At 42.5% G+C, this 16,692-nt stretch overlaps 1 protein-coding gene across 2 annotated transcripts in view; it reads left to right on the top strand.

The window, feature by feature from the left end:
- The window catches only part of epha3 (EPH receptor A3), a 224,311-nt gene that overhangs the window by 9,596 nt on the left and 198,023 nt on the right, over window positions 1–16,692 (top strand). For both annotated transcript variants that reach the window (XM_033032598.1, XM_033032597.1), the window contains exon 2: window positions 16,078–16,142. In XM_033032598.1, the coding sequence (XP_032888489.1) occupies window positions 16,078–16,142 (65 nt within the window). The remainder of the gene's footprint in view (window positions 1–16,077; window positions 16,143–16,692) is intronic.

Raw genomic sequence — 16,692 nt, 5'->3', positions numbered from 1 at the left:
AGTTCTTTCCCTCACATGAGCCGACGGAATCCTTTTTTTATTGGAAGGTATCCCGATAGACGTTTTTCAAGTTCTGAACGTTTTTGATACAGTGGATATGCTGAGAATATTTCCACTTGTGGGGAGGATCCATGTAAGATAAACACCAAGAAATCAAACAAGCAATTAAAAATGAACATATTTACCCAACAAATGGTGAAAATGTGTAACCTTATACTGCAGGTGGTTGAAGAGAATAGAGCAGATACATTTAAGGGAGAAAATTACCCAAAATGCTTCAATGGGGCAGGCAACATCTCAGAAGAACATGTATAGGTGATATATTGGTTCTGGATCCTTCGTCAGACTAATTGTATTGGGGATGGGGGGAAGAAAGCTAGGGGAGAGGAAAGGCATGACAAAGCATGGCAGGTAATAGCTGGAACTGCAGAGTATTAGAAAGGCGCTATATAAATCCCATCCATTATTATTATTATTATACGAAAGATAGACACAAAGTGCTGGAGTAACTCAGCGGGTCAGGCAGCATTTCTAGAGAAAAAGGATGAATGACAATTCAGGTCAGGACCCTTCTTCAGACACAGGCAAGGGGGACTTTTGATGGGCAGACAGTTGGGGAAAAGCCAGGGATTAAAACAGCAGGTATGAGAGATGGAATGATGTGTTGCAAATTGTGAAGCAAGAGGAAGGAAAGTAGAAGGAGTACCGTCCCCAACCCAACAATCCCCAACACTCCTGTCCCCATGATCAGTCTGAAGAAGGGTCCCAACCCAAAATGTCAACTATCCCATGTTCTCCAGAGATGTTGCCTGACCCTCTACTCCACCAGTGTAAACCAGCAATGCAGTTCCAATGCAGTCCACACTAAAGGAAGACTGGATATTAATGTGAGGGCAAAGGTAGTAGAGGGTTATAATAATAGATTTAGCTTCAGAAAAATAGAAGGAGACTACAGTGGAACATAAATACCTATGTGCTGGAAGCAACTGCTGGTTTAAATTGAAGGTGGACACAAAACGCTGGAGTAACTCAGCGGGACAGGCAGAATCGCAAATGCCTATGTAGAGTGGTGGAGCCAAATTGCCTGTTCATGTGCCACATCATCATCCACAACTTATGCAAAACTCCACAACAACGGCTTTTCAGCAATTAATTTAGATTGCAGTGGTCATCTCATCAGACAATGGCACTTTTGTTGATTTTGGTCTTAGATTTTCCTTGCATAGGCAAAAGTATTGGGACTTTTGGGATATGTTTAAATTTTAACTGCTTGGTAAGCTGGATCCGTTGGAGGTTATTACATAGGATCTCTAATACCCTTGAAGTCCTGGCTGATATTCATCCCCTTAATGATCATGACCAATACCAAGATTATCCAGGAGTTATCACGTTGATTTTGGGATACTTGCTGTGTGTAGATTGGCCCCAAGTTTCCCCACTGAGAGCACTTCAAAAGTACTTCACTGTGGATGACCTGAAGAGATGTTGTTTCTTACTTTTCAGGTCTTTTTCAATTAATTTTGTAGTTCATAGCATGGAATGATTGCAATGATGGCTATAATTCATACTGTACCTCAACTCTTCCAGATATTTGTTGACACCAATAATTATTTAGCTTGATGTGGCAGCACTCCCTAATGATTGCATCAACTGTGGAGAATGAAACAATGTAGTTCCAAGCTATCCATATTCATTATGATTTACTGCTGCATTGATGCTGAATTTTATTTTATTGATTGATTGACTCTAACTCGAGTGGGAGGAGAGAAGTGAGTCAGTGCCGGGAAACCAGTTGAAAACTGAGGAATTTGTAAACTGAGGTTTGTAAATTGGTAAATCAGGCAATTTATCAGTCAATTTAAGCAAGACGGCTCTTAGCGAGCGGCAGTGAGTGAGCGAAGTGCCCTGTGAGAAAAGTGTGAGTCTTTGGCTCGAGAGTCTTCGGAGAGGAGACCACGCAATACGCTTGAGAGGTAGAGACGAAAGAAGGAGATGTCAGGCAAGCTGATTCAGTGCGATGCTTGCAGTATGTGGGAGGTCAAGGACACCGCTGGTGCCTCTGGCTGCTACAAATGCGAGAAGTGCATCCAGGTAGAGCTGCTGAAGGGCCGTGTTGGGGAACTGGAGAAGCAAGTGGATGACCTCCGGTTCGTCCGAGAAACGGAGTCGTTCCTTGACAAGTCCTACGGTACGATTGTTACACCTAAGGTACTGGAAGAGAGAAGGTGGGAGACAGTGAGAAAGGGAGGGAAGCATGGAATGCCAACGTCCCCGGGTGTTGTACCTCTTGTGAACAGGTTCACCCACTTAGAAGCTGTCGGGACAGAAGACGTGTTTACACTGAGCGGCGGACTGGCTTGCGATGCGAATAGGGCTGTTGAGCCAGAACCAAAAAGGCCTAAGGCAGGCAACGCCATTGTAGTAGGAGACTCCATTGTGAGAGGTACGGACAGGGGTTTCTGCGGCAACAGACGGGATGCGAGGATGGTGTGCTGCCTTCCTGGTGCCAGGATCCAGGATGTCACGGACAGAGTGCAGAAAATCCTCAAGGGCGAAGGTGAACATCCGGAAGTGGTAGTGCATGTCGGCACAAACGATGTCGGAAAGAAGGGGATGAATATTCTGCAGCGTGACTTTAGAGAGCTTGGAAAAATGCTGAAAAGCAGGACCTCCAGGGTTGTTATCTCCGGTTTGCTTCCAGTTCCTCGTGCTGGCGAGAGCAGGAACAGGGAGATACGGGACCTGAACGTGTGGCTGAGGAACTGGTGCACCGGGCAGGGATTTAGATTCTTAGATCACTGGGATTTATTTTGGGGTAAGGGGGAACTGTACAAAAGGGACGGACTGCATCTTAACAGGTGTGGGACCAGCATTCTGGCAGGCAGGTTTGCCACTGCTACATTGGTGGTTTAAAACTGAATAAGGGGGGTGGGGTGTCGAATGGGATAGTGGAGGATGGAGTTAAAGGGAAAGGGTTTCTTAAATGTGTGAGCGTTGAGACAGAGGGGTGTAAAATGAGGGTAGAAGCAATAGGTAGAAAGGTGAAAAGTAAAAGTGGCAGTTTGGCAAATCCAGGGCAAAAATCAAAAAGGGCCACTTTTCAGCATAATAGTATAAGGGGTAAGAGTGTTGTAAAAACAAGCCTGAAGGCTTTGTGTCTCAATGCAAGGAGCATTCGTAATAAGGTGGATGAGTTGAATGTGCAGATAGCTATTAACGACTATGATATAGTTGGGATCACGGAGACATGGCTCCAGGGTGACCAAGGCTGGGAGCTCAACATCCAGGGATATTCAATATTCAGGAGGGATAGACAGAAAGGGAAAAGAGGTGGGGTAGCGTTGCTGGTTAGAGAGCAGATTAACGCAATAGAAAGGAAGGACATTAGCTTTGAGGATGTGGAATCGATATGGGTAGAGCTGCGAAACACTAAGGGGCAGAAAACGCTAGTGGGAGTTGTGTACAGGCCACCTAACAGTAGTAGTGGAGTTGGGGATGGCATCAAACAGGAAATTAGAAATGCGTGCAACAAAGGTAAAACAGTTATAATGGGTGACTTCAATCTACATATAGATTGGGTGAATCAAATTGGCAAGGGTGCTGAGGAAGAGGATTTCTTGGAATGTATGCGGGATAGTTTTCTAAACCAACATGTAGAGGAACCAACGAGAGAGCAGGCTATTCTTGGCTGGGTATTGAGTAATGAGGAAGGGTTAGTTAGCAGTCTTGTTGTGCGTGGCCCCTTGGGCAAGAGTGACCATAATATGGTTGAGTTCTTCATTAGGATGGAGAGTGACATCGTTAATTCAGAAACAAGGGTCCTGAACTTAAAGAAAGGTAACTTTGAGGGTATGAGACGTGAATTGACCAAGATAGACTGGCGATTGATTCTTAATGGGTTGACGGCGGATATGCAATGGAAGGCATTTAAAGACTGCATGGATGAACTACAACAATTGTTCATCCCAGTTTAGCCAAAAAATAAATCAGGGAAGGTAGTGCATCCGTGGATAACAAGGGAAATCAGGGATAGTATCAAAACAAAAGATGAAGCGTACAATTTAGCCAGAAAAAGCAGCCTACCAGAGGACTGGGAGAAATTCAGAGACCAGCAGAGGAGGACAAAGGGCTTAATTAGGAAAGGGAAAATAGATTATGAAAGAAAACTGGCAGGGAACATAAAAACTGACTGCAAAAGCTTTTATAGATATGTGAAGAGAAAAAGATTAGTTAAAACAAATGTAGGTCCCTTGCAGTCAGAAACGGGTGAATTGATCATGGGGAACAAGGACATGGCAGACCAATTGAATAACTACTTTGGTTCTGTCTTCACTAAGGGAGACATAAATAATCTGCCGGAAATAGCAGGGGACCGGGGGTCAAATGAGATGGAGGAACTGAGTGAAATCCAGGTTAGCCGGGAAGTGGTGTTAGGTAAATTGAATGGATTAAAGGCCGATAAATCCCCAGGGCCAGATAGGCTGCATCCTAGAGTACTTAAGGAAGTAGCCCCAGAAATAGTGGATGCATTAGTGATAATTTTTCAAAACTCTTTAGGTTCTGGAGTAGTTCCTGAGGATTGGAGGGTAGCTAATGTAACCCCACTTTTTAAAAAGGGAGGGAGAGAGAAAACGGGGAATTACAGACCAGTTAGTCTAACGTCGGTAGTGGGGAAACTGCTAGAAACAGTTATTAAAGATGGGAGAGGAGCACATTTGGAAAGTGGTGAAATCATTGGACAAAGTCAGCATGGATTTATGAAGGGTAAATCATGTCTGACGAATCTTATATAATTTTTCGAGGATGTAACTAGTAGAGTGGATAAGGGAGAACCAGTGGATGTGTTATATCTGGACTTTCAGAAGGCTTTCGACAAGGTCCCACATAAGAGATTAGTATACAAACTTAAAGCATACGGTATTGGGGGTTCAGTATTGATGTGGATAGAGAACTGGCTGGCAGACAGGAAGCAAAGAGTAGGAGTAAACGGGTCCTTTTCACAATGGCAGGCAGTGACTAGTGGGGTACCACAAGGCTCAGTTCTGGGACCCCAGCTATTTACGATATATATTAATGATTTGGACGAGGGAATTGAATGCAACATCTCCAAGTTTGCGGATGACACGAAGCTGGGGGGCAGTGTTAGCTGTGAGGAGGATGCTAGGAGGCTGCAAGGTGACTTGGATAGGCTGGGTGAGTGGGCAAATGCATGGCAGATGCAGTATAATGTGGAGAGATGTGAGGTTATCCACTTTGGTGGCAAAAACAGGAAAGTAGATTATTATCTGAATGGTGGCCGATTAGGAAAGGGGGAGATGCAACGAGACCTGGGTGTCATGGTACACCTGTCATTAAAAGTAGGCATGCAGGTGCAGCAGGCAGTGAAGAAGGCGAATGGTATGTTAGCATTCATAGCAAAAGGATTTGAGTATAGGAGCAGGGAGGTTCTACTGCAGTTGTACAGGGTCTTGGTGAGACCACACCTGGAGTATTGCGTACAGTTTTGGTCTCCTAATCTGAGGAAAGACATTCTTGCCATAGAGGGAGTACAGAGAAGGTTCACCAGACTGATTCCTGGGATGTCAGGACTTTCATATGAAGAAAGACTGGATAGACTCGGTTTGTACTCGCTAGAATTTAGAAGATTGAGGGGGGATCTTATAGAAACGTACAAAATTCTTAAGGGGTTGGACAGGCTAGATGCAGGAAGATTGTTCCCGATGTTGGGGAAGTCCAGAACAAGGAGTCACAGTTTAAGGATAAAGGGGAAATCTTTTAGGACCGAGATGAGGAAAACTTTTTTCACACAGAGAGTGGTGAATCTGTGGAATTCTCTCCCGCAGAAGGTAGTTGAGGCCAGTTCATTGGCTATATTTAAGAGGGAGTTAGATGTGGCCCTTGTGGCTAAAGGGATCAGGGGGTATGGAGAGAAGGCAGGTACAGGATACTGAGTTGGATGATCAGCCATGATCATATTGAATGGCGGTGCAGGCTCGAAGGGCCGAATGGCCTACTCCTGCACCTATTTTCTATGTTTTTATGTTTCTATGTTATAATGAAATAGCATTCCATAATTAGTTTAGTTTAGTTTAGTTTAGAGATACAGCGCGCAAACAGGCCCTTCGGCCCACCGAGTCCGCACCAACCAGTGTTCCACGCACATTTGCACTATCCTATATACATTAGGGACAATTTACACATACACCAAGCCAATTAACCTGCATACCTGTACATCTTTGTAGTGTGGGAGGAAACCGAAGATCTCGGAGAAAACTCATGCGGTCACGGGGAGAAGGTACAAACTCCATACAGACAGCTCCCGTAGTCGGGATCGAACCTGGATCTCCGGCGCTGAAGGCAGCAACTCTACTGCTGTGCCACTGTGCTGCCCATTTGATGTGTGTGCAACTTCTGCGAGGACAGTTTAAAAGTACTCCGTCATTACCATCCTGAGCTGGATAAGTATCCCTGGAGGTTGAAGTGAAATGCCCAGAAAATGTCAATCAGTATGAATCCAAAATGTACATATGCAGATGCCTTTCTGGACTGTCAACACTGCAATGAAACCATCATGGAAGATTGTACGCTACACTTAACTGTGTATTGATGCATTTAGGATTAACCATTGTATTATTACGTGAATTCTGCTTGAAATATAATTAGTTATGCCAAACATATTTTCATAGTCCAATAATCAAAATGTCAAAATAATCAACATTTGATACATTTTGATATTTTGATTTGTTACGCGTTGGTACCTATGTCCAGCAGCTCTTTAATAAACATTCACAATTTGAATATTATTCATTTGCTGAAAGAAAGTGAAAAATGGTGGTGCACAATGTTAATTTCAGTATCAATGCTGTAAAGTTATAGCTTCCTGGAACCTTTTGGGAGCTTTTTTAGTGTCAACCCTCTTTTATAACTCCCTGGGGTAGTCCACTATATCCTCATCTATTAATCCATCCTTTCAGTAACAGTATACTCATAACATTTGGTCTATTCATAGTAATTTATCCTTAAGGTAGTCCTATATCTCAATTTTATTGTGATCCTACATTTGAAAGCATAGTGAAGTGAACTGTATTAATTTAAGTTTTCTCTGCAGTGTGATTTCAAATAAAGCCCATTTTATTTGTTATCCCATTGACTAAAGGCATATGGGTCATTGGCTGGAAAGTGTAAGACTCTTGATCGGTGCTTAAGTACTCCCTTCCCTCAATAATTCCTTAGTTGTTATTATTTGTGTATCCAGATGCCATTTTGGATGATGCTTCAAAGATGGTCACTTGATGCTTGTATATGATACAGTCAAATATTGTTATTTCAAAACTGACTACAGCAAACCTGTACTGAATACCATGATGATTTATCTGGGACTGTATTTAATGTGCATGTAAATGATGAAAGGAACATCATCCATCTGTTTTATCACATTTCTCAGAAATTGACAATGACCTATTTTGAAATGTGGGCACACACGGTAGTTAGTTTGCGTAGAATAAGATCCCATAAAATAAGATCGATGATAGTTATTTGTTATTTTGATTCAGGATGCTTGTCAGAAAAGAAATGCAATCCAAAACAAAATGGATAAACTTTCAATTAAATAAATGAATACTTTATTGTCACATGTGACAAGTCACAGTTAAAATCTTTGTTCTGCATACCCAAGGTATGCAAATAGTCGCCATATAAAGGGCGCTGACAAAGTTACAAAGTATCCCATGCCAGGTCTTCCTTTGTTCTCCCCCTCCCTCTCCCCTCCCTCACAGCGGTCCCCGCATGTCGGGTCCTCCTTTGTTCCCGCCTCCCCCTCACGGTGGTCCCCACACGCCAGGTCATCCTTTGTTCTTGCCCCTCCCCCCCCCTCATGGTGGTTCCTGAGTTGGTAACATTCTTGGACATTAGTTTAGTGTAGTTTAGAGATGCAGCATAGAAACAGGTCCTTCGGCCCACTGGGTTGACCAACAATCACCCTGTGCACTAGTTCTATCCTACACACTAGGGGCAATTTACAGATGCTAATTAACCTACAAACCTGCGCATTTTTGGAATGAGGGAGGAAACCGGGGCACCCGGAGAAAACCCACATGGTCACAGGGACAACGTGGAAACTCCATACAGACAGTCGGGATCACATCTGTGTCTCTGGCGCTGTAAGACAGCAGCTCAGCTGCTGCACCACATTTTCCTTTTCCACTACTCTATTAGAAACACAAAATTATTTAAAACAAGCATTGATTTAAATAACAAACGCTGAAATATTCGCATCTGCGCACACTTATCATTAAGAGCAGTTTTAACAGTACATAAAAAAACAGAGGATGAAAATATTATTTGCAATTCCAAACAACTAGAGTTGACTTCTTTGGTTTCTGATGAACCTTACTGATTGCCTTCGGCTTAAGATTTGCAATCTATTGCATTCTTATTGTTTATTAATGTTGCTCTTCTCAAGTCCCTGAGGATTTTTGCTACTCTAATAGGAATGGTGCAGGGTCTCTCAGTACAATCAGATTTATGCAAATCTTCATGCATCAAGTGAAATGCTGAATAGTCATCCAATTAATGCATTCACACCAGGGAACATTCTCCTCATCTCAAAAATAAATGAAATAAACCATCACTTTGAGCAAAATCCTGGTATTTCCCAGAAAAGTTGTGTGTGTGCGCGCGTGCATGCTTAGCTGTGTGTGTGTGTATGTATGCGTGTGTGCATGTGTGAGTATGTGTGTGATTGTGTGCATGTGTGTGTTTGTGTGCTTGTGTGTGTGCTATATGCAGTTTCATTTTAGTCACAGATACCTTTACTGGAGTAAGTGCTAAATCGCACACACATTTGATAAAGATAGATACTATCTTTGACTTAAAGCCTTCCTATATTTCTCTCTCCATTGATCTTGCCTGATCTGTAGAGTGTTTTCTGTGTCTTTTCTTGTTTCTGATTTATAACATATGCATTTTATGTTGATAAACTAAACAAAATAAAGTCTGTAGAAGGCCCTGACCCAAAATGTTGCCTGATCATTCCCTCCTCAGACACTGGCTGATCCTCTGAGTTCCTCCAGCATGTTGTCTTTAGCTCATCATTCCAGCATCTGCAGTTTCTAGTGTCACTTTTCACCACGTGAGAAGCCAGCAGTTTATTTGAATTGCTTTGTTTCAAATCCATGTACAATCAGGGGAAAATTACGTTGATGAGTTTGAGGTCAGTCATTTGACAGGAATCTTGATCTTGCAGTTAGTTGAATCCTGGTCTCCTGTTGAATTGATTGCTTACGGCAGTCTATAACTTCACCTTCCCTTTGCCCCGTGTAGGCAGCCTCTGACTCCACATTCCACCTTGCTTGTGGTCGGCACGGACTCGGTGGGCTGAAGGGCCTGTTTCCATGCTGTATCTCTAAACTAAGCTAAAATGTCACCAGTGATAATTGTAGCCTTATACTTCAATTGTTTTTAGTTTTAATGTTTGAATTACATCTAAAAGGGGAAAAAAAATCAATATTAATCATTTCATTTGAAAGTGCTGTGTCAATATTATTCCCTTTTCTCTGCTATAATGGTGCATAAGCATACACTCAGTTCAGTTTGTATTCAAAATGCATATCCTCTTATTTAAATCCCTCTATCATTTGACCAGCCCACCATACTACGTCTTCCAACTCAATGACTTTTTAAGGACCAGCACAGTGACACAATAGTAGAGTTGCTGCCTTAGAGCTGTTATCTGGCAACTGAACCATCCTACCACAACTAGAGAGCAGTACTGAACTAATTAGAGAGCAGTACTGAACTAATTAGAGAGCAGTACTGAACTGCTATCTACCTCATTGGGGACCCTCGGGCTATCTTTGATCGGACTTTACTGGCTTTACTTTGCACTAAACGTTATTCCCTTATCATCTGTCTGTACACTTTGAGTGGCTCGATTCTAATCATGTGTTGTCTTTCTGCTGACTGGTTAGTATGCAACAAAAGCTGTTCACTGAACCCCAGTGCACGTGACAATAAACTCAAATTGAAAACTGAAACTGGTTGCATGGAAGGATTTGGCAGATCAGGTAGATAGGGAGGATCAAACTAATGGAGATGTACATAGACACAAAGTGCTGGAGTAACTCAGCGCGTCACGCAGCAACTCTGGGGGAAAAAGGATGGGTGATGTTTCGGGACAGAACCCTTCTTTGCATTGAAAGTAGGAAGCGGCGGGGAGGGGTTAGGAAAAAGCAGGATCAAATCAGGGCTGGCAACAGATGACCAAGGACAGGTGGGGCCCATAATGGCCCATTGTTGGCTGGGGAAGAGGTGATAACAAAGGGATACAGGGATGTGCACAGTGGAACCAGTAGGATGTGGGAAGAGAGGGAATGCAGGAGTTACTTGAAATTAGAGAAATCTCTAAGATGTGGGATAGTTTGGTGATAGTGCGGATTAGCCTTGGACACACGCACACACACACACTCACATGCATAGATACACATGTCCACACACTTGCATACACATAGACATACATACATACATACATTAATATGACATGCAGAATACAGATAGATATGGCTGTAACATGAGGTGGCAATAGGTAACTGTGTGGTTTGCATGATAATTTAATAACTACCATTTAATGGTTGATGCGCAGAAGCCAATGCACGTTGAATGGAGGAGGATAATGATGCCAATGTCTATAAGTTTGTGCTGTGCTTTGTTTGCCTAACTGGTCCATTGATATCTTTCTCCAATCTATCACTCTCAACTGTAGTCTTCTTAATCATGGACTCTATAAATATATCCAAATGATTGGTATGAATCAAAGCCCCGTCACTTAAATGTGTGGAACCCGCTGCACGCTGTCCTCCAGTCACTAAGCTTCTCAAGCACCATTATGTTTTGCTTTATCTCATTGCAACAACTCTTAATCCAGCTTGCTACTATTTTTATTTCAGATCGGAAAGACTTTTGCTTTCCTGATTAATCTGTTGGATGCAATCTTTGTCAAACAGTTTACTGAATGAAATCCATGTAGATAGCATCAAATTTCCTATTCTCAGAGACCTTGTTTATTACCTCCGCAAAACACGAATCTAATCAGTCACTTATGGTCTTCCCTTAAATTTATGCTTGTTATTCTTGGTTAGCCTGTGCATCTCCAAGTTTTAAATTATGCTGCCTCTCAGATTTATACTTTTGCCATTATTTGTTAAGTCTGCACTTGCTCAGTCTATTCCCATCTTCCTTTTCAAACAATGGTACCACACGAGCGGTCTTCAAATGTTCTGGCGGGTGGCATTTCTGAAGCCAAAGAAGAATGGAAAACGTTGGATCAGGCTTCTACTGTTCCCTCTACTTTTAGAACTTGAAATGGGTTTTTATGTGGATAAATGACGTTGTTTGGTTTTAAACATTCCGTGTGGGATCTTGAAGGTCTCTCCTGGCACCCTCCAAAATTTTGTCGCAGCCACTAAATTGAGTATCATTGCTCATCTGGTAATCCCGATGGCATCCTCCCTCTTCCAAAATATCTTGGTTGGAATACCACAAAATGAAATGTCGGAGTTAACCTGGTGGGGGCCCATGCTGGCATTGTTCAACCACCACCTGCTTTCCCTCTAACCATAAAACCCCTTCAAATAGTTTAAGTCGACCACTAACCTTGCCCCATGAAATACTGCCCATGAGAGTCATAGAGTTATAGTCATACAGTGTGGAAAATGGCCCAACTTGCCAACTCTGACTTACACTAGTGTCACCTGCCTGTGTTTGGCCCATATCCCTCTCCGTCCTATCCATGAACCTATCTAAATGTTTCTTAAATGTTGCATTAGTGCCTGCCTCAACTATCTCCTCCGGCAGCTTGTTCCATACACCCACCACCCTCTGTGTGAAAAAGCTACCTCTCAGGTTCCTATTAAATCTTTCCCCCCATTACCTTAAACCTATGTCCTCTGGTTCTCGATTTCCCTACTCTGGGCAAGAGACTCTGTGCGTCTACAACTCTACATGCTCTAATCCTCTCATGATGTTGTACATCTCTACAAGATTACTACTCATCCTCCTGCGCTCCAAGGAATAGAATCCTGGTCTGCTCAACCTCCCCTATAGCTCAGATCCTTGTGTCCTGGCAACATCCCCCTAAATCCTCTCTGCACCCTTTCCAGCTTGACATCTTTCATGTAACACGGTACCCAGAACTGAACACAATACTATAATACAACCTCACCAACATCTTATATAACTGCAACATGGCCTCCCAACTTCTACACTGAAGAAGGTTCTCTACCCGAAATGTCACCCATTCCTTCTCCCCAGAGAGGCTGCCTGACCCGCTGAGTTACTCCAGCATTTTGTGTCTATCTTCTAGATTCAATACTCCGACCGATGAAGGCCAATGTGCCAAAAGCCGAAGACTTTGAATAAAAAATAAGTCATTGCAATTATCTGTGAATCAAAAATTGCCATCTTATGTGTGGTGTATGTGGGAATCTTCATTTTAATGGTTTTGTCAATCTCACAGCTTTGCTGTTAATACAGTTCCCTTGCATCCATCTGTCTACACATTAGTATGGTAACGTTAAGTGTTACTGATTCCATTAGCACTTCAGTATCATATTTAGCCCAGACTATTATATTAAACAGCAGTGGATGTAGAGAAATAAAAGACTCAAATTCAGGTTCAGCTTCTTCAGATTCCAAGAAACATCCAGTCCCATACTCCAGCAATGTATGGCTGTTATTGACAACTCAGGGAACACACTTTATCTTTCATGGAGAATTGTTTCTGAACATATAGGTTCTGCTAAAGAACAATTTAAATGAACATATGTCTTTCTGTTTCAGAAATCCTCAAATCACAGGCTGATAACTAGAAATGTGGAAAGTCCTTTCAACAGATGTTAAAATCTGTGATCGAGGTGCTGATTAACACTAGGTTTGATTTGAATAAGGGAGTGCTAAGGTGTCAGATTTTAATGAAAAAAATGCAGATTAATGTGGTAACGCTCTGGGGATTTCAGTGTGGTTGTTTTAAATGGGGTGGAAATGTCATGGGACATTGAAAATTATATCAAGCTTTCTCTGTCTACACTGAGTGAGAGTTACTGAGAGAAATGTGCACAATACCAACAGAGAACCATTCCACTCACAAACAAATTTGCATCCCTTTGTCTGAAATGCAAGTGAAGAGAGGTACCAAATATCATTTTGTTGTTCATTTCCATAGAAACCAAGAACTGCAGATGCTGGTTTACAAAAAAAAAAAAAAACAAAGTGCTGGAGTAACTCAGCAGCTCAGGCAGCATCTCTGGAGAATAGGGATAGGTGATGTTTTGGGTCGAGACCCTTCTTCAGGCAAATTAGTATATTATTTTCCCATGGATTCACTATCACTATTTCAATGGTTCAATGATTCTCTATCTTCCCATGTACCAAGGTGCAGTGAAATTATTTTTTTTACATACAGAACAGTAAAATTATTACCACAGATAAATACAATCCCAGATAAAGTACAGAATGTATAGAAACAGCCCACTGAGTCCATGTGCAAGAGTGCAAGAGTCGGCAGTTTTTGGCACCATTTTCAAAGTCCCAGCTAGACTAAGTGATAGGAGCAGAATTAGGCCATTTCGCCCATCAAGTCTCCGCCATTCAATCATGGCTGATCCATCTCTCCCTCCCAACCCCATTCTCCTGCCTCCTCCCCATGAACCCTAACCCATGGCAATAAAGCCACATTGCAGCCGTCGCTTCCATCCAGATTGTCCAACAAACCGTCGTCCCTCTCCTCACCTGGCCACCTTCAGCCTTCGTGCCCTGGAGGCACCTTCCACACTGACCTTGAGGGCGCGGAACATAAGACCCTATTTTTTCTTACCTTCTTGCCCTTTGTTCTAGCATCTGCTGCCGTCGCCGACTCCCCCCCCCCACCCCCCCCATCCTCCTCTCCAGTCCTCGAGGATGAGCAAAGGCCGGGATCGGCGGCTTCCCAAAGCCAAATCCATGACCCTCTCTTTCCCAAAGGATTGTAACCCAATGATAGATGAAAACTCTGACATGCAGTCCTAACTGGCTCTTTGATGTGGAAATGAGTGAATGCTGCTATGTTGGCGCTATCCTACGCAATAGGGATAAATTACAATTTTTCAGAAGCCAATTAACCTACAAACTTGTAAGTCTTTGGAATGTGGGAGGAAACTGGAGCACCTGGAGAAAACCCACGCAGGTCACTGGGAGAACGTGCAAACTCTGTACAGACAGCACCCATGGTCAGGATTGATCCCAGGCCTCTGGTCCTGTAAGGCAGCAACTCTACCGCTGCACCACTCTTGCGTGGTTGATATTTTTGTTATTTTGCATCCAGTGCATCCAGTTAGACAGACTCAAGCCTGGTTTGAACTTGGATGGGATCCTGCTGGAAATACCAGGTGCAGAGACCTTTATACTGAAGGATAGGCGTGATCTATGTAGCAGACTGATCTCAGGTCCCTATAAGAAGCTTGTTACGATACAATACGATGCGATGCGATATGATGCGTTATGTTATGATAGAGGTTTATTTATCCCAGTCTGCCAACAGTCATAGAACACAGCAAGATACATGAAACATGAAATTAAAATGACGCGTGGAAAGGATTGGGGATGTGCAAAGATTCGGGAGGGGGGACGAAGGGGAGGACGGGGGGGGGGGGGGGGGGGGAGGGAGGTGGTGAGGGGTTAGGGGTTAGGGGAGTTAGTCTACCTCACGACTGAAGGAGAAGGAGTTGTACAGTTTGATAGCCACAGAGAAAAAGGATCTCCTGTGGCGTTCTGTACTGCATCTTGGTGGAACCAGTCTGTTGCTGAGGATGCTCCTCAGGTTGACCAGATCACACGCATCTTCCCACATGCAGCAGCAGCAGTCATTTATTTATTTATTTGATGTTTGTCCCACCTTACTGTGTTTGATTGTGTAACAAAACTGATTGAAACTCAAAAGTAATCACTTGATTGTAAAACAATATGGGATCATCAAAGAACTTGTTAAGATTTTAAATAATTCTTAATTCTGTTGTACTGCATAGTGTAACACTGGTGTGATACACAGCGAGAGTGCATTCTACTGAATTGCTATATAATTGGAAACATTATAAAATTATACTCCTGGATGCTTATTGAGCATATTTTTAGGTGCCCGAGCATGTGTGGCTTATGATTAAGACCCTTAGTCTTGGGCAGATTGGGAATTATTTTGTTTAATTGGCACAATATGTTGCACTCATTGTGAATTAAGCACAGCATTTCATGATAGATTAGTTGTGTATTTATAAAGGATTCAACAGTAGTGCTTAATTTTAGACAATGTAACTATTAAAATATGATAAGCATGTTCAACAGTCAATTTAAGATTAGGGCAATTACATCTAAAGAAAATCCTGGCATACAGTAATGCTCAGTTAGCTTATGCTTGCTTTTTCATTTTGTACATTATCATTCTCTGGTGTACATGATGAAACCTCTCACAAAATCCGCCAATATTATTTACAATACATTTATATATTTTTTTACTGTATTCCGTGGATAGATTTACACTAGGTTTGGGATGTCAGTTAAATATTGATCCCACGGGGAAGAATCGGGTGGCTTGATACTTTGAGAATTCAGCGCTCAGTTTAGTTTAGTTCAGAGATACAGTCTGGAAACAGGCCCTTCAGCTCACTGAGACCCCACCGATCAGCGTTCCCTATACACTAGCTCTATCCTACACACTGGGGATAATTTACAATTTTTATCTAAGCCAATTAACCTACAAACCTGTATGTCTTTGGAGTGAGGGAGGAAACCGGAGCACCCGGAGAAAACCTACCCAGCCACAGGGAGAACGTACAAACTCCATGCAGACAGCACCCGTAGTCAGGTCGAACCCGAGTCTCTGGCGCTGTAACACAGCAACTCTACCGCTGCACAACCATGCCGCACCTAAGATCAGATGAAGATTCATTTGGATATTTATGTCTTTAATATCTCTCATGAACCAAACTTTTGAAGAAGTGAATTCTGAGGAAATGTGAGGCTTTCTTGCTTATCGGCTGTTATTTGTTTCCACAGTTAATCTTCTGGATTCGAAAACAGTACAAGGCGAGCTAGGTTGGATATCCTATCCGATACATGGGGTAAGTTCAGAACAACTGTCTTCAAAATGCTTAAACGTAACTAATGATTTTAATTCCCACAACTCGAGTTCTCATCTTCACTTAATTATGGATTTAGTTTTGGGAGTTTGGGATTAATGTAATAGAAAAGAGCTGTGAAAATTGTACTGTTTAGAACTGGTTTGTTAAGTCAACGCTTAATGACCTTGAATATTCATCCTTTAAAAATGAATTTCAAACTAGCTTGTCCGCGTTGTCCTTGTTTGCAGCCCTGCCCTCCCTAACTTTGGACTGTTTTTCTTTAATTTCTGCCAACACTTGATTCAATCATAAACCAAAGTTGCAGATCAGTTACCAGAATCATGAGGATTGCCAACAATCTCTGGTGAAATGAAGGTTTGCTGTTTGATCATTGATAAACAGGTCTTCCTCTCAATAATCTAGAAGGAAGGAACTACAGATGCTGTTTTACACCGAAGATCGACACAAAATGCTGGAGTAACTCAACAGGTCAGGCAGCATCTCTGGAGGAAAGGAATTGGTGATGTTTTGGGTCGAGACCCTTCTTCAG

This window comes from Amblyraja radiata, chromosome 14, assembly GCF_010909765.2.
Source record: "Amblyraja radiata isolate CabotCenter1 chromosome 14, sAmbRad1.1.pri, whole genome shotgun sequence".
Classification (NCBI taxonomy): domain Eukaryota; kingdom Metazoa; phylum Chordata; class Chondrichthyes; order Rajiformes; family Rajidae; genus Amblyraja; species Amblyraja radiata.
The sequence above is the reverse complement of the archived record's forward strand: the minus strand, read 5'-3'. Positions and strand labels throughout refer to the sequence as shown.